General features: G+C 47.9%; 1 protein-coding gene across 1 annotated transcript in view; it reads right to left on the bottom strand.

The window, feature by feature from the left end:
• Positions 1–930: 930 nt before the first annotated feature.
• GNG12 (G protein subunit gamma 12) overlaps positions 931–23757 on the bottom strand; it is a 67156-nt gene continuing 44329 nt past the window's right edge. The window contains exons 3-4 of the mRNA XM_044300797.1: positions 6853–6957; positions 931–6711 (exon numbers count right to left, since the gene is read on the bottom strand). Of these exons, the coding sequence (XP_044156732.1) occupies positions 6586–6711; positions 6853–6945 (219 nt within the window). The 5' untranslated portion in view covers positions 6946–6957 and the 3' untranslated portion in view covers positions 931–6585. The remainder of the gene's footprint in view (positions 6712–6852; positions 6958–23757) is intronic.

The raw sequence follows: 23757 nt of genomic DNA, 5'->3' as shown, positions 1-23757 counted from the left end.
GCGCAATTTTTCCACGCGAGTGCAAAGCGTTTTAATGCGTCATGTACGCGCGTGAGAAAAATCGGCATGTTTGGTACACAGACCCGAATCCGGACTTCTTCTGGCGTTGTGTAGAATTTATTATTTTCCCTTATAACATGGTAATAAGGGAAAATAATAGCATTCCTAATTCAGAATGCATAGTACAATAGGGCTGGAGGGGTTAAAAATAATAATAATTTAACTCCCCTTAATCCACTTGTTCGCGCAGCTGGCGTCTCTTCCGTCATCTTCTTTGAGGAATAGGACCTTTGATGACGTCACTGCGTTCATCACATGGTCCATCACATGATCTTTTTACCATGGTGATGGACCATGTGATGAGCGTAGTGATGTCATCAAAGGTCCTATTCCTCAAAGATGAAGACAGAAGAGAAGCCGGCTGCGCGAACAAGTGGATTAAGGAGAGTTACATTTTTTTTAATTATTTTTTTTTAACCCCTCCAGCCCTATTGTACTATGCATTCTGTATTCAGAATGCTATTTTCCCTTATAACCAAAACAGCACCACACCAGTCTACAGGTTGTGTGTGGTATTACAGCTCAGCCCTATTCACTTCAGTGGAGCCGAGCTGCAATACCATACGCAACCCATAGACGGGTGTGGTGCTGTTTTTTGGAAGAAAGTGGCCATCATTTTCTAATCCTGGAGAAAGCAAAACTTGGAATTATGCCGGATTTCGGGTAGCAGTGCATTGTGGGAGCTCTGCTGCAGGGTACAGTTTAACCAAGATTCCAAGGAGCAAGCAACAGAATGCTTTGCTTTCACTTTGGCTGTGAATGGAGAAGAAAATTAAACCTCTAAGTTTACCAAAGTTGCCCATCAGAGACCCTCCGATTCCACCCCCACTCCCCCAATAAAAAAGGCACAGACACAAGAAGGAGACACGGTAAATGGCTACAACTTTGATGTATTTGCACGGTAAAGTTTTTACAGAGTCACAATCTGCTGCGTCTTGCGAAATGAGAACCATTCTGGTAGAACATAAAACACACAATCATACAAAAAGCATTTCACCGACAGCCCGGGGACACGGCACGGATTGTGGACTTTATACTGATGGGTTACAGCTCGCAATTTCAGCAATAAAAAGATAAAAACAAAGTTTTTCAATTTTTTTTTTTTTAAATGCATCATCAGCAAAGCAAACAGGGCAGCGACAGACGATGTGGGCGGAGGCCATTTTGTGGTTGGTGCCCCCTCCTATTAGCTGTTTGAAAGGGTTGCGGTGCTTGGGCCAATCCTATCTAAATGAATGGGCCTGAGCTGCAGTACCTGGCATGGCCACTATATGGTGTACACTACGAAGAGGCCGCAGCTGAGTCAGACCCCTAATGACCTTTTGGGAAAAAACCTTTAATAGGGGGTGTCCAAAATTAGAAAAACACCTGCTTTCTTCTACAAACAGCGCCACACCTGCAGCAGGTTGTGCATGGTACTGCAGATACACCTCACTTTTCTTGAGTTGCAATACCAGGCATAACCCAGTGACTGGTGTGGTGCTGTTTTTTTAGGGAGATTTTAGAAGGTTTAGTTATTCTGGACAACCCCTTTAAGACAATGGGTGGATAATGAAGGAGAAGCCAAGGATTCCCAAAAAACAACTGGGGTGAAGGAAACCTCAACTTTAACTACTGGTGGCCATTTTTGGGGTTTTCATAAAGGAGGCCATGATGGCGAAGGTGCTGCTCATATCAACCAATCGTAATCCATCTTATTTCTAAATTCTAACCTGAAAGTGATCTGATATGGCTGTAGACAACTCGTGTACTTCCAGGCTTAAAAAAAAAAAAAAAAAAAAAAAAGGCCAACCCCAACAACAAAATGGCCGCCGCGTCGGTGCTGGGTTTGTTTGCTGCCAAACAAGATGCTTCACAATTCTCATTACAAACAGCAATAACCCCTCAGGTGCCAGCGTTACATGCCTGCCCATGCTTCCTGAGCCCCACTGGCACCCGAAAGGGGCGATACGAAAAAACAAAAATACAAATCCTGTTGAAAATGTCTAAATTTACTGTGAATCTGTCAGTTTAGAAAAATATAGATTACAAAAATAGCTGAAGAATAAAAAGAAAGGAGTCGTCCTCTAGAAGATCAGCAGATTTATTTATTTATTTATTTTTGAGGATTCAAAAATATTTGCTAAACACGATGAGGAGAAAACGCAACGTACGCCCCTCCCGGGGGTCTCTGAATAGACCCCTCACAATGCCATGCAGCACCACAGCTCTAAGGAATAATAATAATAATAATATAAAAAAAAAAAAAAAAAAAACATAAATCCACCAATCATCTCACAGGGTAAAAAACACAACTGAACACAATGTTGCATCATGATTTAGAAAAAAAATTAAAATCACATTCAACGTTTTTTTTTTTCTTTTTTTTCGTGGCGCAAAAGATCATTTTTATTTACTCTTTTTTTAATCCACCCCCCCCAAAATGGCAAATAGCGTTTTAGACATAATACATAGATGCCACTGGTGGCTTCAGGAATGTGTAGTAGGACTGGGAAGGTGCTTTGTCAAGATGGCGGACGGCCGTAGCAGTAGACTACGGAGACAATCAGTGGCCAATCCTTAAGATTTTAAGTCCATCCTTGGCATTGGCTCAGGGATCAGAGATTATTGGTGTAGAGGATACCCGCCACTGCAAGGTATTTCTACGTTTAGTCCGCTAGGATGGAGCGGTACATTCCTGTTCAGTGGCACTTGCATAAATGGATGAAGGTTTTACAAAGCCCGCCCCTTTTATGGAATTCTGGGTTAATAGAGCAGAGTCGTTTTTTTCAGGATCGTTTGGCTAGAGTGGAGAGCGGTTACAAAGAGCGTCACGTGCTGGAGGACCCGTCCTGTCCTGCCTTACACAGGCAACCCATTGATTTGAACGGACACCGTGTAATACCGTGTCTCCCCTGCTGTGGCACTGTGGGGAAACTGAACACGTATTGCCAGCTTTCTCCACAGCTGATCGCTGGGGTTCCCTGCAGGGAGACACTTTGTGACCCACCTATTGTCAAGTCCTTATGGGTCCAACACAAGGGATGAATACATGGTCTACAGCAGTGGTGTTTCGTTCTCCAGCTTTTAGTAAACTACAACTCCCAGCATGGTCTGCAGTTTTTCAACCACTGGAGAGTCACAGGATAGGCATCACCACCGATCGATCGGCTGCCATCTGCACTCATGTCCGCTGCAGCCTGTGATCGGTGTGCGATTAGTCCTCCTTTCACCCATTATAAATATATACTGATGCATCCCATAACACCTTGGGGGAATTTATCGCGCTCTGTACTCCAGAATGGTTTCCAAAATGGTTGCAAAAATATATATATTTTTTTCCGACTTTCACTGGGTCCAAGTCACAAAAAGAAGTCCCAAAGCCACTCTCCAGCGAGGGGGGAGGGGGAGCAGAAAACTGGAGGAGCTTTTCTAGACAAAAGTCTTAGGTTAAAAGAAAAGTCCAATTTAACACGTGCCGTTTGATTAAATTTGGCGCAAAGTACTCCAGCGCAGACTGACAGAAAATGGACTACAAATATAACCCTCATGATAAATATCCCTCCCCCATTCTTCTCCCCTCCATTTACGTAACGACCACTCTCAGGGTGATGGCTGCCATTTTGTCACCTTCCCCCTCACCTGGATCAGAACGGCTACTAGTCCTCGATTTAGTGAAACTTCCCTTCATGGGGCCCAGTTCACACAGGTCCTACGATGGAAGGACAGGAGCATTCCTGACTAAATCCCACCGCCCTCCGCCCCAGAAGACGATGCCTGGTCCCAGTCACTACTCCCATCATCCATTAGCACAATCCCTGCTATACGGTTGATTACACCACACACACAGTCCTCTCGCCGTTCTCCTCGATTCTTGCGGTTATTTCCTAGTTTGGCTTTGTGTCACAAAACACGTATAATCTTATCAGCAGAGCACAGATTAGAAGTGACCCCCGGCGCTGCCATTACTGCTAGTGGGGGGGTATGGCTTGCATCCTATGGACTAATATAGAGGGGAAAGAGTTAAAACCAGGATCGTTGTGGAAAAAAAAAAAAAAAGAAAAGAAAAAAAGAAGATCAACCTTGTTGCCCATGGAAACCAGTGTTCAGATCAAACTGGCTAAACCGGAGTGGGAAACGGTCGCCCAAAGCAACCAATCACAGCACAGCTTTCATTCTGCATTCGAGAAATGAAAGCTGCACTGTGACTGGTTGCTATGGGAAACAAGCCCCCTGGAAACCAAGTCCCTAAGCAACCAATCAATCCCCTAGCAACCAAACTAAATCAAGTCCCTAGGAACCAGAATCAAACTTTTTTTTTTTTTCTTTAAAAAATTAAAGCAGCGACCTGACTGGATTTATAGACAACCTCTCCACACGAGGATCTGCGTTCCCATATTTTGGTCTGTTAGTGGTCATACAACCCCCCAATAAAACGCCCGTATACTCCATATAAAGTATATTATTTTATAAAGTGTCATGATAAGACCCCCCCCCCCCCCTAGAAATATACCTTCTCCTTGCACCCCCTGAGCAGCCATTTTGTGCAAGCCCACATCCATTATACAATGGCACAAGGGGGCTTGTAAAAAAAAATAAAAAAAAATAAAATGGCTTCCACGATTGTTCCGGCCATCGATGCGGCCCACAAAATGGCTGGTCTGAGAAGAGGGTCGAGGACAGAACACCCAGTGGTGTGTAAAATACATCGGCAGCCATTGTAATACGGATCATTTTTAATTAAAAACACAGCGATCCTTAACCAACCAGGCGTTGGACTACAACACCCATCATACCCCTAGAACGTAGTGTAGAATGCGTTAACCCTCTCTGTCCTGGCAAGCCATGAATACATATATACAATAGCCACCACTATGGCACATGAGGAGTGTACTAGAAATTCTCACATCGACAGAAACAACCGCCCGCCCTCACAGGACATCACATTAGCACCTCGTACAAAAAAAAACATCCCGCCCCCCGTTTACCATGTCATAAAATGCTTCACCAATTAAAAAAAAAAAAATACACACGGAGGAGGCTTTCTAATAGAAACAGACTGGAGTCTTCTCACTACGTAGGGAGTTTCTACGGTTCATGGCGTTATCTCGAAGCACCGGCTTTAGTTAAAAGGATATGACGCAAAAAAATATATAATTTTTCGGCACAATTTTCTTGGCTGATTTTAGGCTTGTGTTTATGATGGGGGTAGGTGTTTCTTTTAAAAACCGTTGACGAGGAACCGAGTGCAAAAAAAGTCCTTTGGCTTCATGGTTTCAATACTTGGCTATAAAACACTGACGTGAAGATGAAACAAGAACCAACGTGATGAGAAGGATGGAGACATCTTAGGTGACCCCCATGGTGGGACCAATACTAAACACTGGTGATAGAGGAGACGTCGGGCCCGGGCTCGTCACGCCAGGTTTCCAGCCTGTTGGTTTGCATGGAGCCAGGCAGGATTGTCCTGCAGCTGACTGGCATTGGTTAACAGCCTGGGCCTTAGGGATCCGTAAATGATGCTGCAATAATCTTGTGTCGCGCTCCTTCAGGAGCAATGCAATACTGTCCGTAATGCAAATCTGCAAGTCAAGGCTTCCAAGCGTAAGAGCATAAGATCCTCCCCGGCGGTCACCGCTCTCGTAAGTGATGCAGATAGAGCATGGAACTTCTTTGGTAAAACAAAATAAAACTGTCCCTCGTGCTACATGGCTCTAATTACAGGTGGATGGGGCTTCCAGATAGGTCAGCGTCTATATGGATTTTCTGTACAGGCCTTTGCCCGTTTGCTTCTCCGGTGGGATGCTAGCACCACCTAATAAACAAAAATTTGGACTGGAGTGCCAACCGTCGCCAAGGGTCCGTAAAATACTCTATGCATGAGTAAAGGGAATGTAGAGTGGTCATATACGGTGCCTTGAAGTACCTCCAGTGCCTACACTCAGCATCAGCAGTCATTCTGTGGCCCGACTAGCACAGAACCTATAGGAACTATCGAAGGAGGGGGGGGGGGGGGGGCCTCTGGCTAGACAGATTCTGCAAAATGGTTGCCTAGTCTACATGAGCAATGGGTTCAAGTAATTAAAGATTTTCTGGATTTAGAAGATAAAAATGGACCCGGGCAAAGGCCTTGGAATGAGAAAAGGTCAGGTCTATGGCAACGGACTTCGAGTTGCACTTCACTATTTGCATTCTGCAGCGCTAATCTGTGCAGAAAACGGAAGCAACTTTGGTCTCGATAAGAATTTTCCTAGCAACACGTAGACTAGAGGAGTAGACACTGCACATTAAAGAAAAAAAATTAAAAAAATCATGAAATACAACAAAAATGACCGCCCCCAGTCCCGAAAAGAAGAAGTATGGTTAAGAAAAGACTAAAAAAAAAGGGGGGGAAAAAATTATTCATTGGTATAGATTAAAGAGTTTGCATTATTTTTTTTCTATTTTGTTTCTTTTTATGTGGAAACCAGAACCCCTGGGTATCATGGGAGTAAGGATCTGCTCGGTGTAAGTGACGAGAGACGGTGGAGATGTTCGCGCTGGATACTACAATATAATGCACGGCTTTTTATCCTTGAAGGGGTTTTCTGAGGCAGGAATGCCCACGAGTAAAGGGTCGTTCTTGGCGTGTTCATCACAGTAGCGCATGAGGTCGGCTGATGCTTTGGAAACCTAAAAAAAAAAAAAAAAAAAAAAAAAAAAAAAGGGGGGGGGGAGAAAAATAGAGGATGTTACTGGTGCCGACATCTAATGCTGTGGAATTTCCGATCATCCTGGGGATGTCGCGTTGCAGTCTCGGAGACAGACGGTTACCTTTATTCTCTCTATGGACGCCTCCACTTTCAGCTGCTGGACGGTTCTCCGTACTTGTGCTATGTTATTTGTGCTGGTTGTTTTGGTAGACATCTTTGGTGAAGCCTATGGATAGAGACAAAAGGAAAGAGTAGGTTACAAAATCTCCTATTGTAGTGTGTAATGCAGTCATAGGTGTCTCCATGGTAACAGACAACAAACAAACCCTGTGTAGTCTGGTCCTGCAGTCATATAATGTGTGCCCCATTACTACTGGTATTGTAGGTTAGAATGAAGTTGGATGGCAATATGACAGCAGGGACGGTCTACACGAAGTATACAGCCTGCACCACAACAATATGCAAATTAGGAATATTTGCAAAGTTGCTTTATTTTAGATGCCAAAAAAATAAATAAAAAAAATGCATAAATCGCCCATCTACATGCTATGCAGTGACCTACTGCTTCTTAGTATAATTAATAGTATACAATGCCATAATTAATCTTTACACAAGACATTTCTATACATTTTCATGGAAACACATAAGCCCAGACACCACTCCAAGGTAGCCTCTTTCGAGTCGGTACGTACTCTAATTTGGCTCAGCACCACATGATAACCGATACCAACTAAACACAAACCTCTGTATAGAGATAATATGTCTTTCTTCAATATGACAAAAATGCATAGAACAATGGTCAGTAAAATTAGCAGCAAATAGAACCCCCCCCCCCCCCCCCAAAAGAGAGGACATTTTGAGTCGGTATGTACTCTAATTTGGCTCAGCACCACACGGTGACCGCCACAAGTCCCATGGCATCTATTCAGATGATGCGGTACTGTGTGGTTGCTGGGAACCAGTGCCAAGGGGGCTTAGTCCGACAGCAGCAGTGCTGGGTCACGCCTCCTGCGGGTGCCGTGTGGTGGCGGTCGCCAAGGGGAGCTGCACCAAATTAGAGTAGGCACCCACTCAAAAGAGGTCACTTTAACGAGGTTGGTGGGCTTATGCATTTTGATCAAAACGTGCACCAATGCCTCCGGTACAGTATGTGAGTTATAGTGTGGGATATGATCAATTATACTGGGAAGCAAGAGATCAGCGCACAGCATGTGGATGCGTGATGTAAGCTGTCTTGCACAGTTGGACCTCCACTGTCCTTCCTGATGAAAAGATAGTTCTGTACGCAGTCCTATTCGTCCCGTCACAAAGACAGACATGACAGGCTCCATTATAATCCAATTTGGTCTGCAGAGGGAACGTGATCTCCTCGCATGCATCTACGACCGACCGGAAGACCATCTGCTCTGGATTTGCCCTTTAGCTGCATCCGTCGAGCTCATCCAGTACAATATGACACATATCTGGGTGTCACAACAAGTACAGTAGTGGATTCCCGGCAGGGGGTACGTGCAATGATCCAGGGCTTTATAACGCACAAGTGTCAGCATTTGACAGAAAGCACACAAATCCCAGAATGGTGGCACCGAGCCAAACCCTCAAGACATCACAACACATGGCCGGAGGGGCAGAACCTGGAACCAGACCCTCTAATTACATAGCACTGAGGAGGGACGTGGGCCATGGATGACAACAGCGGACGCGCTGCACTTATGGGGACCTGGAATTGTCAATCATGGGGAACAGAAGGCTGCGCGTCTCCCCTTTACTTACACAGGGGTCATGGCCCATGGATGCTGAAGAGGCATTATTGGGACTGGGCTGCAGATGGGGGGGGGGAACACCCCCAACTTCCCGATCCGGCAGATTTAGTGTGTCCGTAGAGGAGCTCGCTGTACGACATGAGGATATATGTGGGGCCTGCTCAGTAAGTGGCCCTCGCTGGGCTCCGGTGACACCAACCTGTTTACATCAGTGGCCGGAGCTCGATGTCGACATCACGGAGCCCGTGACTCATTGTACAGGCTAGAAAACAAACAACAACAAAAAAAAGGCTTGGCCCCTGTAAACTGCTGAATGAACGCAGCTCCTCTGCCGCGTGGGAGCTGCAGGTATGTGGCTCCGGGTGCACCTGTCCATTGTATCCCGAATCATGACGTGGAGAGAAAGTCTGGATTGTTCACATAACTGAGAGGAAGCAACGCAACAATCAGACATCACACCGACGATCACGGGATCCATGCACCGTCACGGAGGATACTGCAAGTGTCACATATGATAACGTGCATCCCTGGCCAGGTGCCAGCGGTAGATTTCTCTAGGACAGGTTCCAGGGCAGCGCCGGCTATAGCAGGCTAGACACTACAGTCACATGTGGTGCTACTCATCGTGACGTACATATGTCTGACACACATACATAGAGAGATATATGGAACTATTTTTAAACCAGGTTATGAATAAACTCCTGGGTGAGATGCCACTTGTTCAGATTCTTAAAGGGGTTTTAGGGGAGTTCAAAAGGCTTTACTACTGATGTCCTATCCTCTGGATAGGACATCAATACCTGATGGGTGGGGGTGCGACACCTGGGACCCGGCCAATCAGCTGTTCAGAAAGCATCGGCGCTCCTGTGAGCTCACCAAGCACAGCGCCGTACATTGTATAGTGGCTGTGCTTGGTAGTGCAGTTCAAGCCCATTCACTTGAATGAGGGGCACCTAGGCCATGCGACCGATGAACGCGACATCACTTGGCCTAGGGCAGGGATCAGCAACCTTCGGCACTCCAGCTGTTGTGAAACTACAATTCCCAGCATGCTCCATTCATTTCTATGAGAGTTCTTAGAAGAGCAGAACAAGTATGCATGCTGGGAGTTGTAGTTTCACAACAGCTGGAGTGTCGGAGGTTGCCTACCCCTGGCCTAGGGAAAGCTAAGAGCAGGCCGCGGCACTCACAGGAGCACTGGTGCCTTCTCAAACAGCTGATAGGTGGTGGTCCTGGGTGTCGCACCCCCACCAATCAAAGACTGATGACCTATCCGGAGGATAGGTCATCAGTATTCAAGTCTCGGAAAACAGATTTAATCCTGGGAAAGGTCATCGATATCAGGCAGGGGTCCGACATCTGGCACCCCACTGATTGGTCACGTGGCCTAGGTGCAGCTCAGTCCCATTCGAGTGAATGGGTCTGGTTTGCAATACCAGTTCAATGGATGATGCTGTTGTTGGTAAGCTGCGAGGAGGCTGCAGAGCTCAGTGGAGCACCGCGGCCTCCTCAAACACTTGAGGACAGGTCATCAGTATTTACCTTCAGGAGAACCCCTTTAAACAGTAACTGCACCCCAAAATCCTTACAAAGCTTCCACCAAACCCCCAAAACACACATTATGGTACAGCTCAACGTAGAGAGTTCAATGCAGATTTTCCACAACGGATCTGGGCAAAGCATTGCAGCAGGAATTGCAATTGGGTTTTGTGCGAGTGAAGCCCGCAGCATAAACAGACATAAAAAACCTGCAGCGCAAGACGGTTTATTCCGCAGGGTGTATGTGAGATTTCCAAAAGCTTGCGCACTTTGTGCTGTAAGACCGCGGATTCTCCATGTGCAATGCCACAGCGGACAATCCGCAGCATCACAGCGCTCACCTCTAAAATCCCATTCCCTTACATGATACTGGATGCAGAAATTATATATATATAAAAAAAAAAAAAAAAAAGGCGTGTGGGGTCTGAGAGTCTATCATTTCGATGCCACTTGTCCCGCTCACTGGCACTAATGAGAGGAAGCGGCTGGGGCCGTGCCCCTTGATGTGCCACACATGCCGTAAGGCGATATGTCCGGAGACTCCGATGCCGCCTGCGTTTCCTGTTGTGCAATTATTCGGATGCCCTGTAAACAGCAGGATAAAGTAATCGCCGTGTGCAGGGTTCAGTAAATGGAGTGGGCAGTCGGCCAAGTCGCTCCAACCCGCTGCACTGGAAGGTTGGTCCAGACAAGTTAGAAAGCAATAAAGCCACGGGCATCAGGCGGCCGGGGAGCGAGCCAGGTCGACTCTTGTACAAATCGGATCCAACTGGATAAAATTCTGTAAAGCCGCCGTTCTACAGCTCTGTGCACACTGCGCCAGAGCCCTACCCTTGGTTTAGGGTTTGGTGCGTGCACCCGTCCATATGTTTTTTTATTTATTTTTTAGATTTCTTAGAAAGAGGCTCTTGGACCCTAGAACAGAGCGGCTCCTGCTCTTGAGGACTAGGGTCTCCTTGCAATGTGAATCTCCACTTTTTAACACAATCTCATTTTTAGGTATAAAGTCTGGAGCCCCTGCATAGTTCTAGAGGTGGAAGAGAACATTCTAGCTGTCTGCAGCCACCACTAGGGGGAGCTTTCTGTATACAGTTTTATTAGGGAGTTCCATAGATAAACCAGCATGCCGTACGCTCTCCCTAGTGGTGGCTCATGCCTGTATAGGTCTTAAAAGGGTTGTAAAGGATTCGAAAAATATGGCTGCTTTCTTCCAGAAACGGTGCCACAGGCTGTCTGCGGTACTGCAATACCGGACATAACTAATGGACAGGTGTGTAGCGCTAGTACTTCTGGAATAACGCAGCCATGTTTTTGTGATCCTGGAGAACCTCCATGTATGCACAGCTTTACAGTAGAAGCTCAGATGCCGCCTGAGAATGGAGAATTATAGCGGGACTCTGAGGAATGTCAGTAAGGAGCTTTACTGGAAATCACTGGTGATCGGGGGTCATTCACAGACTTTCAGAAGCTCCGGTGTCATCTCATAACCCTCCCACAGCAGAAGGGGATTTTTTTCTCAGATTACAACGAGTTTCAGGCTGTCAGGAGGAGTCCTGCCCGGGCACTTTCTTCCAGTTTCATCACTTCACGTGCTTGGTGCCCTCCCCCTCACATCCACCTGACACTGCTGACACTACACCGGCCCTATAACCTACATTCACCCTGCCCGGGAGTTTACAACTGATCAAAGTGTAACGAAGCAGCTTCATGTCAGCTCTTTTCTGCATGAACCGGCTGATGACATGGAGCAACAGACCACAGCGTCCCAGACAATGGTAGTGCAGACTTTAGGTTGGACCCTGTAGTCCGATGCGTCGGTCACTGCTCCCCAAAGTCCACGCTGCGGATGGGAGGGGGGAGGATCACTATTTGGCAGCTTATAAGCCATCACAATTATGAGAAAATCCACCACAATAGCCTCATATTTTATATCTGTCATCGCGTGAATCTCTTTGTCTGACTGGAACAAAAGTTTCTTCTGTCAGTGAGAAAAGGAGGAAGCAGAACAAGAGGCAGCAGCTTCCTCCTGGGACAGGTGGGCATTCATCAAACGTCCAGCGGCCGGGCACTGCAGGTCCATGGGCTCGTCTACTGCCCTTTTCCTACATGCAAAAACCAAAAGTAAAAAAGGCTTAAAGTGTCGGTTCAGCGTCACTGAATTGGTCAGTTGCTCCTCAGCACAGATTCCTCGGTTGCTCCTCGGCACAGACTACAAACTCAATCTGGTCATGTCAAACCACAGGGAGAATTGGGTATAAGGTTTACATCCACTGACAGCAATCAGACAGTAGCTAAAGGTTTCATTACAAAGTGAATGAGATTGATTTACATAGCACCGCGCCAAATCCGTTTTTGCAGTGATGGTTCATGTTCACACGGAGCAGATGCGATGCAGATTTACTGTCCGCGTCAGCCATGAATAGTGTGAATTCAATGCAGTTTTCTCAGACTCCAGGGTGGTAAAATCTGCCAGTGCCGAAGAGTTACCATTCAGGGGGCCAACCCCTGTCAGAGCTGTAGCAGCGCCCATATTGGATATCACCCAGCTTTCCCAGAGGCAGATATGGGTAATATATGGCTGCGGTATACTTGGAGGGACAGTCTCGGTATATTCTTCAGAGTATAGAGGTGGCACAGGCTGGCATCAGACATGGGCTGTTATGACGTGGGTTCATCAGGCACACTATACCTCAGGCCGGATGACAATGGCAGAGCTGTAATCAGGTTATACAACGACGACCTATAAAAGCCGTGACCTACTCCGGCAGGAACTTCACAAATCCACCTATAGCCCTCACCTGCGTAATACCTTAACCCCTTCCTGGAGGAGTTGTGAATGTGCAGAGTGGGATTATCGGAAGGGACGGGTGCCTGTCATCACAGGGTGCAAGGGAGATCTCCCAGGGAGTGTGGCCTCGCAGCACAGGAGAGTGGTTTATATGTACTCCAGATCCTGACAACGCCGACTAGATCACCATCGTATTTGTCAGACATTGTATGTTTTGTCTTAAAGGGCCAGTCAACCTTAAAACATGCAAAGTGTGGGCGACTAATCCTGGAGAGTGTGACACGCAACAGAAAAATCCATAGCGTAAACTGACCTGAAAATCAAAATCTGCCAATGGATTCTGCGGATTTCACCTATGCAGCGCAGCAGGGGAAAATCTGCAGCAAACTCTGCATTTGTAATGAATGCAGATTTGTCACAAATTTTGCAAATCACGCCCCTTCCCTAAAATTGGCTTTATCCTTTAGATCAGGGATGCCCAACCTGCGGCCCTCCAGCTGTTGCAAAACTAAAACTCCCAGCATGCTTGAGCAGCCTACAACCATCTGTCTACAGCGGGGCACTGTGGGAGTTGTAGTTTTGTGACAGCAGGTTGGGCATCATCCCCGCTTTAGATGAACCTGCTCACTGGGAGCGGCTGACCATCTCACGTAAGGGCGCGCGCACTGTAGTTTGTGTGGATCTCCTCCTCAGTTTTTCGCACCATCATTTGCAGATCTTGATGCGCTTTTTGCACCAGATCTCACCCGTGGCACTGCAAACCGCACAATGGACCGGCTGCGCATTTTTAAATCTGCACCGCAAATTAATTTACACATCGGGTAAAGGAGATTCTAAAAAAACTCATCTACTGAGCTGCTCGAAAATCCGTGCATAATACGCACCGTGAGCATAGATCGTTCACTTGGTGGATTTTGTGCACGGATTTCCACATCCAAAGACGGATGGAATCGGTCATCTGAAATAAAATAAAAATGATAAATATATCTATCTATCTATACCAGTCTGATGGAGGCGGCTATACTCCTATAGATATGCGCCGGGGGAATGCAGTGTGAATGCCACCCATGCACTGCAGTACAGGCCGTGGCAGCATACCACTGTAATACACTGCCATGTGCATTATTTAAATAAAAATAAAAAAACTGCTGGTGGGTTCATATCAGTACAGGCTCTTTTACCCTAGAGGACCCCTTTAACCTCTTAACCTACAATGCTGCAGGCCTGAATACATATCTGCATCCAATCTAATCTGAGGTGACCAGCCCAGGACTGGTGAGGACCAGACCCTCGGCCCGGCGGGTACAGGGAGCTGTGAAGTGAATCGGCATTCGTGGAAACCCTGGATCTCATTTCCAGAAGTGTTTTCTCCCCTCCCCCGTAGAGTACCTGCGCTGTGGACACAGAGAAAGGACGAGGACTGGAACAACCCCGGCCAGATACAACAGGAAAAAATAAAAATAAAAATCTGAAAGACGACGGGGCGGCCGCTGGGACTTTCACATCCCACCAGTCTGAACCGGGCAGATTACTGTGTGTTCACTGCACACAACCACCATTGATTACAGTCAATAAGGTCTTCTCCGCACACACCCCAAGCGAGGCATCAACAAGCACTCCCATCAGATCAGGAGACCCACAGCCCTTACACTGGTTCCTGGGAAAGATGGGCGACAACCAATGCCATGGCCGCTTCCAGGGAGGAGTCACCCAGCTTTCCCAGCTTCTGAATGGCAATGTGCCTAGTTCTGTCCCAGATTTGCTTTTCAGGGGGCTAACACCCAATATGGGCCGAGTTTCAGTACCACCCAGCTTTCTCAGGCTACGAAACAGCAAGTCTGCCTAGTCCTTAAACTGCAAATAGACAGGCGGGAGCCCGGGAAAGCTGGATGACCAAGCCTGCGGCGGCTGTAGGGAGGTCTTGTACTGACACACTGCAGAGGTTTATTTTTTTTTTTTTTTAGGGGGCAACTGCTTTGAGAACTGGAAGAGCTACAGGCTAAAGCAGAGAACCCTACCACCGCGGCTGAGTTTGTTGCAACGAGTTACACAAGCGCCTCTTGTTAACCCCTTCCTGCCTCCTAGACACGTGGGAACTTCCTGACGAGAGAACACAATGCAAAACATCTGCAGCGTCCACAGACTCCCAGGAGACATTACATGGTCTTGGTAAAAAAAACTAACAAAAAAAAAACAACCCTTAAAATGAAATCTACAGATACGGGTATGAGCGTAGCGGGAGGGATGCACTGCTAGGAAACGGCAAGATGTCGCGCCTGCTGCAGCCATTCATTAGTCACAGAGTCACCCGGGCTCCACAGGAATGCACAGTCCCTGCGCCAATTATATATACGCTAGCTTTCATATCCACATCGTAGTGTCCAGAGGAGGAGCTCCACGTGCAGCATGAACGCCATGAACACGCTGCTGCAGGATCGGCCCTTCAGCAGGACCTGGCGTGTGGATCACAGATAGCAAGCCCAATTCACAGAGGAGATCCAGCCCTGCAGAGGTCCGATAAAAAGGGAGTTTCATCGGTGCAAAAAGCAGACACGGCTGACGCAGTTCCGCAGTCATGACTATTAGCTAGCTCGAAATGCGTCCATGCATCCAGTTTTATCGGATCTTCTCTTGAAAGGGGTATTCCCATCTTACGTAGTATAGGCATAGCGCTGTGTAATGGGGGAGGGATTGCGCAGGGCATGCAAAGAAATCAAAGGGACCGCAATACTACGACCCCTAATTTCTAAGGTCACACCCATCATAAAGTGATGGGATATCCATTTTAGGAGACTGGAATACCCCTTTAATGGATGTGTAAACATGAGTGTTAAAATAGCGCGTCATTGAACGATGGGTGTTATCTGTGTCTGGATGTCGCATCACTATCACTGCCGGCAGCACGCCGAGGACGGATGCCGCCAGTGCCAGCGCTCAGACGGGGGCTCTCTCACCAGACGACCACCTGCTGGGATAATGAAAGGGATAACTACCCTTTTACTGGGCCAGTTAGTGGGGAGGAGAGAAGCTGGAGAGCTGCAAACTGCCCGATAAGACTCAATTAGCACATGGATGCTGAAAGGATCCTGGGAAAAAATAAAGACTGCGGACGCCACCGGCGAGCGGAGGGCGTTATCAGCAGAACACAAGTACTGGCATCCAGGAACTGATAACGACTACTTAGGAAATCATTTGGCAAACATTTTTTTTAAAAAGTCCTGTGTTAGAGTGGCCATCTGAGTTAGGGTGCGTTCACATGAATGTGTATTTTGAGGTCTCCAAAAAATAGATCCACAAAAAATACGTGTTGCATCTGTTTGTTGTTTTTTTTGTGTGGACCCAAAATGGAAAAAGAATAGGACATGTTCTATCCTAGGCCACACAAACACATTTTCATTCCCTTTCAGTTCCGTTTTTTTTTTTTTTTTGCAGACCGTATACAGAACCATTCATTTCAACGGGTCCGCAAAAAAAAAAAAAAAAAAAAAAAAAAAAAAAAAAAAGGTACTCAGTGTGCATTCCGTTTGGATTTTCATTCCGCAAAAAAATAGAACATGTCCTATTATTGCCCGCATTACGGGGAAGGATAGGACTGTTCTATTAGGGGCCAGCTGTTCCATTCTGCAAAAAACAGAATGCACACGGATGTCATCCGTATTTTTGCGGACCGCAAAATACATACGATCGTGTGCAAGAGGCCTTACATATGGATGCGAATACCATGCAGTGTGCTCTCCACATTTTTTGCAGCCCCATTGAAATGAATGAGTCCACATCCAATCTGGGGAAAAAAAAAAAAAAAAAGCGGCGCATCGGCCGCAGATCAAAAATACAGGCGTGTAAATGTGGCCTTATAGAGGTGGAGGGGGTAACTACACTTCTAAACAGACCAGCGACAATGGCTGCTCGCCAGCCAGCCGGGGCACCACGGTCATTCAGATGCCATGCTGTGTGTCTGAGGGGGGTGAACGGCCGATATCAGCCGCATCCCGTCCCTGTCTGTGCAGCCTGACAGGAGTCACCATCTCTACTGACCGTTATCAAGGGGCCCCAACCTGAGCTCCAGGTCCGTGTGGTAACGGGCAGACGACGCGCAGGAAAGCCTCTGCGTCTACATAGGTTTAGCAATCAAATTTGTGTAACAGGGTCTGACATTGCACCAGAAGAGACGTAAAGAAGGATATGGTCAATGCCAGGAAGCAGCTTAAGGACCCCTGAAGAGCCCTGTAATTATCCCAGGACACACATATATAAGGGATGGGGTGGTAGGGGCACCCTAAGGCTTTACTCAGAATACATATTTTTGGGGAATAAACTTGATTGAACCCAGTCATAAAACTACAACTCCCAGCATTCCCTTGCAGCCACAGTTTCACACCAGAGACATAGGTGGGAGACCACAGCTGCAGGCAATAAAGGCATGCCACAAACAGTGGGGGCATGTTGGGAGTTGCAGTCTCATAACAGCAGGGGCGCTACAGGCTGTCAGGTCTTGCTGGGAGTTGTAGTTTCAGGACACTGCTCTCGAGTCTCCAGTCACGTGCCCCATTTTCAGTGCAGGAGGACTCCTATAAAGCCCAGGAAGGTGACTATGCCCCTTCTATAGTCATGGGAGATGTCTCCTTTAAGGAGCAGAGCGCCAGCACTTCGGCTGTGTCCGCTTCCACGAACCTCCTGGCTGCTTGCGTAATAGCGTGTGTATGTTGGAGCGATCCCAGCTCTTGTGTGTGGAACAATCCCACGTGTGCACCGCAGGTGACCACCACCCGTCTCCATTCACCGGGCACCCCTGATGTCAACACTACCATGAGACTGCTGCCCCGAGCCTGGAGCTGTCAGGTCATGCTGAGCGTTGTAGTGCCATACTAATCTCCATTGTAGGCAATGAGAAGTGTGAAAAAAAGAGAGGAACAACAGGAAATTGAGAAACGTGTTAGATAAGAGCCTGTAACGTGTTAAAGCTTCACCTTCATCCTGCGGCCGCGTACAAGGATGTTAGTCTATGCAAATGGGAAAGCGACAGGATTCCAGGTAGAGAGGACAGGATCTGCCGGCTTCTCGCTTCCTGATAACCTGACCCAGAAAACGTCAGGGCCGCATGGATCCTGGACTCTCACCAGGACTGCAAGAGCGGAGGGGTAAACCGCGGCTTCAGTCACATGATCCTGGATGAGGGGCATTTCTCTACCTTAAAGGGGTTGTCCATTTAAAAAAAAAAAATAATTTTTGATCCCTCCCCCACCCCAAGTGGTCCCTGCGAAGAAATCTATGCTCACCTGCACCCTGCAGCCCCATTCCTGGTCCCTTCTATCCACTTCCGGTTTCGTCTATCAACTTCTACACAGACCAAGTCATGTGCGCGGCCCTTCTACACAGACCAAGTCATGTGCGCGGCCCCAGCGGATGGCCGACGTGTCCCCTTGTCACCACTGAAACGTGTCATTTGGGCAAGGGGCCCCGTCCATGCAGGACAGAGGAATGGGAAACCAGTGAAGAGGTGCAGGGAGGTGGGAATGAAGTAGCGAGTATACACTTCTTCGCAGGTATCCCTTGCAGGGTGGGGGTTGTCCAGCCTTGGAGTTAACGACCCGTGGGGTCCTGAACATAAAAAAAAAAAAAACATCCACCTGTCCGAGGCCCCCCCCACCGCTGCTGTGATGTAGCATTCAAGCTGCGTGACCAACGAAGCCCGAGATTGGCTGCAGCGGTCACGACCAAGCCGCTTCCCGTTCTGGAGAGGACAGGGAATGGAGCTGCAATAGGATGTTGGATGGGTGAGTGTTTTTTTTTTTTTTTTTTTTTTATGTTTAAGTGTTTTCTTTAGCTAAAAAACAAAACAAAAACAGTAGTTTGAGGTCAGCCGAACCCAATCTTGGGGATTTGGGCCTCCCAGCTCTCCCCTAATGCTCATGTTGGGGCAGAGAAGAATCGGGCACTCTGGATATTTACTGCCTGATCCTTTCATTCTTGGAGATATGAGCAGCTTTCTCCCCATTCCCTCGGCCTAGCTGAGCAAAGGAAGACCGGGGAGAAACAGCCGTCCACTGAACAATCAGCCACGCTCCGAGGGACACGCTGACACCCATGCACGCTTACTTAGGGCATCTGCTGTGGCCGCTTCGTTTCACCAAAAACACACTGTCCCCACGCCATTGTCCCTTTTAATGCCTTAGTGGCCACGCACATTTTTATTTATTTTTTTATCGCTTTCCAAGAGCTATAACTATGTTTTTTCATCAATGTACTTGTACGAGGTCTTATTTTTTTGCAGGACAAGTTTTAGTTTTTAATGCACCATTTTGGGTACATGTGATGATTGATTAAAGCCAGCCGTTTAGCAGTAAAAACGCGGATTAGTGGTCACTAAGGGGTTAATTAAATTAAAAACAGTGTCGCTTTACTGATCCCGTTGTGCCACGGCAGTGAACAGGTATGGCAACAACATCCGAGAAGCTTGGTGCCGGAGGCTATAATGTCGCCATAGAGTGCACTTGGCCTGACACGTGTCTGCTGCGGTCGGCTAGAGGAGGAAGATTCCAGACCAGGAAAGTCATCGCCATAGACTGGGGCGAGGGAAGCTTAGGCCGGGGCAGTCCACGAGCCACGGCAATGCTTTCTAGTGGCCCGGGAGGAAGTTTTTATAGCCCAGCAGTAAAATGTGTGGGTGCACTGATGGTGAAATCCTGACGCCTGCCAGGCCCGGACCTTCCCATGGAATGCAAGAGGTTCTCCGAAATGTCTCAATTATCCTCCTGCTAAATATACACTTTCTGTAAAGAAAAGAGCGTCATAAAAGAAGGAGCGGCCGGCCAGTCAGAGCAAACAGAGGAGGCCACAGGGTTTACTCTCTGGGGAGGTTTTACTCCAATTCCCAGGGCTAATCTTATGTCATCGAGATGCCATGACTGAGGGAAGTGAGAATGCAGGGGACCCTGCGGACCTGTATATAGAGCAGAGACCCCCCCCCCCCCCGACACTGGTATTATACCATCCTGGTCAATGCAATAACACGGGGACCCTGCAGAACTGTATAGAGCAGAGATTTCAGTTTGTTTTTCAATTGAGCGGTACAGTTTATAGGTCACATTAAAGGTGGAAAAAGTTCTGAAATGTCTCATTTTTTTACATCACAGAAACTGACATTTTAACAGGGGTGTGTAGACTTTTTATATCCACTGTATAGCACACTGATGTCACCGGTGGATCGGTCACGGTGCTGCCAGTGCACATATATAACACGCGGATGTCACCAGGGGATCGGTCACGGTGCTGCCGGTGCACATATATAACACGCGGATGTCACCAGGGGACCGGTCACGGTGCTGCCAGTGCACATATATAACACACTGAAGTCACCTGGGTCACGGTGCTGCCAGTGCCCATATATAACACGCGGATGTCACCAGGGGACCGGTCACGGTGCTGCCAGTGCACATATATAACACACTGATGTCACCAGGGGACCGGTCACGGTGCTGCCAGTGCACATATATAACACACTGATGTCACCGGTGGATCGGTCACGGTGCTGCCAGTGCACATATATAACACACTGATGTCACCGGTGGATCGGTCACGGTGCTGCCAGTGCACATATATAACACACTGATGTCACCAGGGGACCGGTCACGGTGCTGCCAGTGCACATATATAACACACTGATGTCACCAGGGGACCGGTCACGGTGCTGCCAGTGCACATATATAACACGCGGATGTCACCAGGGGACCGGTCACGGTGCTGCCAGTGCACATATATAACACGCTGATGTCACCAGGGGACCGGTCACGGTGCTGCCAGTGCACATATATAACACGCTGATGTCACCAGGGGACCGGTCACGGTGCTGCCGGTGCACATATATAACACGCTGATGTCGCCGGTGGATCGGTCACGGTGCCTCCAGTGCACATATATAACACGCTGATGTCACCGGTGGATCGGTCACGGTGCCTCCAGTGCACATACATAACACACTGATGTCTCCGGCGCGCTTCACGCTCTCCGCTCCCCCACAATCTTACATTTCCCTGGCAGCTTCTCTTTCCCTCAGTTCCTGAGCTGGGGCCATGTGAAAAGCAAAGATGCAAGACTTCCTCAGCTCTGAACGCGCTCGCGGGGAGACGACCCTGGGACGTCAGAGCCGACGATGTGTTCATCATTCACATACACAGGGCTGAATACCAGAGAGAGTCCGCACAGCAGAGCCGACTGCGATACAACGCAACTTCAGCTACTGGCGTAGGCTCCGTGAAAAACAGTAAATAACGGATGGGATTCAGAGGGGGTGAAGGGTTTTCCCCCTCAGAAACAGCGCCACTCTTATCCACAGGCTGTGTCTGGTACTGCAGCTCAGCACCATTAACAAGCAGTAGAAAAGAAAGGACAATAAAACAATCTCAAGGGGGGAAATGATCACAAGCTGTACAGCGGTTTTCTGGGGTACAACAGATGCAAGTTTTTGCGGAAGTGGCACTTTGAATGAAGTGGGTGGGGCCTGGTAAGCGGGGGCATGACCTCCAGACTGTTATATTTCCGATAATTATTTAGGGGGTTCTTCCCGATTTTCATATTAAAGGGGTTTTCCGAGATTTTGATACCGATGGCTTGCGTTCTGCGAATCGGGTTTGGGTGGCTGTATCCGAACTTGGCTCTTTAGCGAAGCAGAGTTCAGCTTTGGATTAGGACACTAATGTATGTGAATAAACAAACTGCCACGTCAAACACGTGGGACGAAGCAAGTCTTGCTATATTTGCCCGCAGGTTCGCAAACATCTCCGGGGAGCCCACAGTTCGGACACAGCAATCCAAACCCGATTCGCTCAACGCTACTGATGACCCATCCTCAGGACAGGCTTTCCCTAGGCCAGTGACGTCACGTTCATTGGTCACATGGCCTAGACACAGCTCAGCCCTATTGAAGTGAATGGGGCTGAGCTGCAATACCAAGCACGGCCACTATACAATGTATGGCGCTGTGCACACTGATTTCTGACTATTGCAGCAGAAAGGATTCCTGGTATTTCCCCCGGGAAGTCCGGACTTTGGTCTCGTGACACCCAGTGACTGCATACCTCGCATACCTCGAATACCTCAGCGCCATGAGCTGTGCACGAGACGAGGGACATTTACCTGTCATTTCCTATTATCTGGGGAGCCGGGCGACAGTCATTATGGCTGCACTGAGGCCATAATTTAGGGAAGGAAAAAAAAGTCTGCTGTGGATTTCAGCAAAAAAAAAAATAAAAAAAAAAAAATAATAATAATAAAAAAATAAAAAATGCAGATTGTGCCACAAATTTACCTGGAGTATACCTGATCTGTGGCAAAGGGTGAAAACCTGTGGCAAGAACAGACGCGCTGGGGAGTGTCACCAGGAAACCCACTGAGAAACCAGGCACAGCGCCTTGTCGGGCTAGCTCAGCCGAATGTAAGGACACCTTTCACTTAGCGATCCGTTGCTTCATTCTGGAGAAAAAGGACTTGGAATCATATGCAAATGAGCAGTTAAGTGCACTGAAGGCGGGCCGAAGCCACTCTGTGCACCTTTGCCCCTCCTACTTCCTCTGCCCAGCCTCTCCCTCTTCTTAATTGACAGGGTCAGGTGAGAACTACCTGTCAATCAAGAACAAGGAGGGACTGGCAGGGGAAGGCAAGGGTGCACAGAGTGGCTTGAGCCCGCCCTCAGAGCACGTAACTGCTCATTAGCATATGAACTTAAAAATAAAAAAATTAAGTTATTTTTCTATAGATGAACGCAGAAGAAAATCTCCTGGTGACAGACCAACTATAAAGGTCAACCGGATCAGTTCTGAATGGACGCAGTCTGTTGCAATTTTTTTTTTTGGCCGATCCCCTGCTGGATCCAGGGGAAGTAGGCTTGGGCCTCATGCACACAGCTGTTTTGGTCCGCATCCGAGCCGCAGTTTTGGCGGCTCGGATGCAGACCCGTTCACTTCAAAGGAGCCGCAAAAGATGCGGACAGCACCTTGTGTGCTGTCCGCATCCGTTGCTCCGTTCCGCGGACCGCAAAACACACAACGGTCGTAGCCTTAAAGGGATACATGCTCTGTGAAGGCAGCAGTAAGAAGTGTCGCTCCCGGAGTCCCTGGAAGTCAGGACCTGACGTGGGAGATGAGGTTACAGGGCTGAGCACACAGCATGTTTGTGGCACCTGATACGCAATGTTTACCCAGCGCGGGCACACCCTGCCAACTGCACGCAATATTAACACATCCCGGACATCACAAGGCAGTGCCACAGGCTAAGGGTTCTCAGAACGCAGAGTGCCAACAGCACAGGCACCAGGGGGCCCAATAGAGCCACAAACAAAACACTTACCCCGGAGACCAAAGGGAAGCAGCTCCCTCTGTTAGGGCTCATGCACACAAACGTATTTTATTTAACTGGTTTTTTTTTTGCGAACCGTATGCAGAACATACAAAAAAAAACGGAAGGTACTCCGTATTTCCGTTCCGCAAAAAAATAGAACCTGTCCTATTATTACGGACAAGGATAGGACTGTTCTATGAAGGGCCAGCTGTTAAGTTCCGCAAAATACGAAATTCACACGGACATTCGTATTTTTTGAGGATCCATTTTATGCGGACTGCAAAATACATACGATTGTGTGCATTAGGCCTTAAATAAGGACATCTGCTGTGAACCCGAATCTGTGGATCAGAGAACTGCATACATAGCAACCCCCCAATATTACCGGCATCACACAGGTCGCTGCATCGTAACTATAGGCCGCAGGCAGCAAACCAATCAAGACCCAGACTGCCAAAAAACAGCCACGTCTGCTACCGTCTGGGAAGCTGCAGGGATTTACACCGCTACGATGTGGATAGCGGCCAATAATAATCATGCATTAGGGAATTGCAATTTATCCAATTTCTTTATACACTGGATTAAGATCATGAATGATGAATCC

This window comes from Bufo gargarizans, chromosome 7, assembly GCF_014858855.1.
Source record: "Bufo gargarizans isolate SCDJY-AF-19 chromosome 7, ASM1485885v1, whole genome shotgun sequence".
Taxonomy (NCBI): domain Eukaryota; kingdom Metazoa; phylum Chordata; class Amphibia; order Anura; family Bufonidae; genus Bufo; species Bufo gargarizans.
Note: the sequence above shows the minus strand (reverse complement) of the source record. Positions and strands in the feature narration are given on the sequence as shown.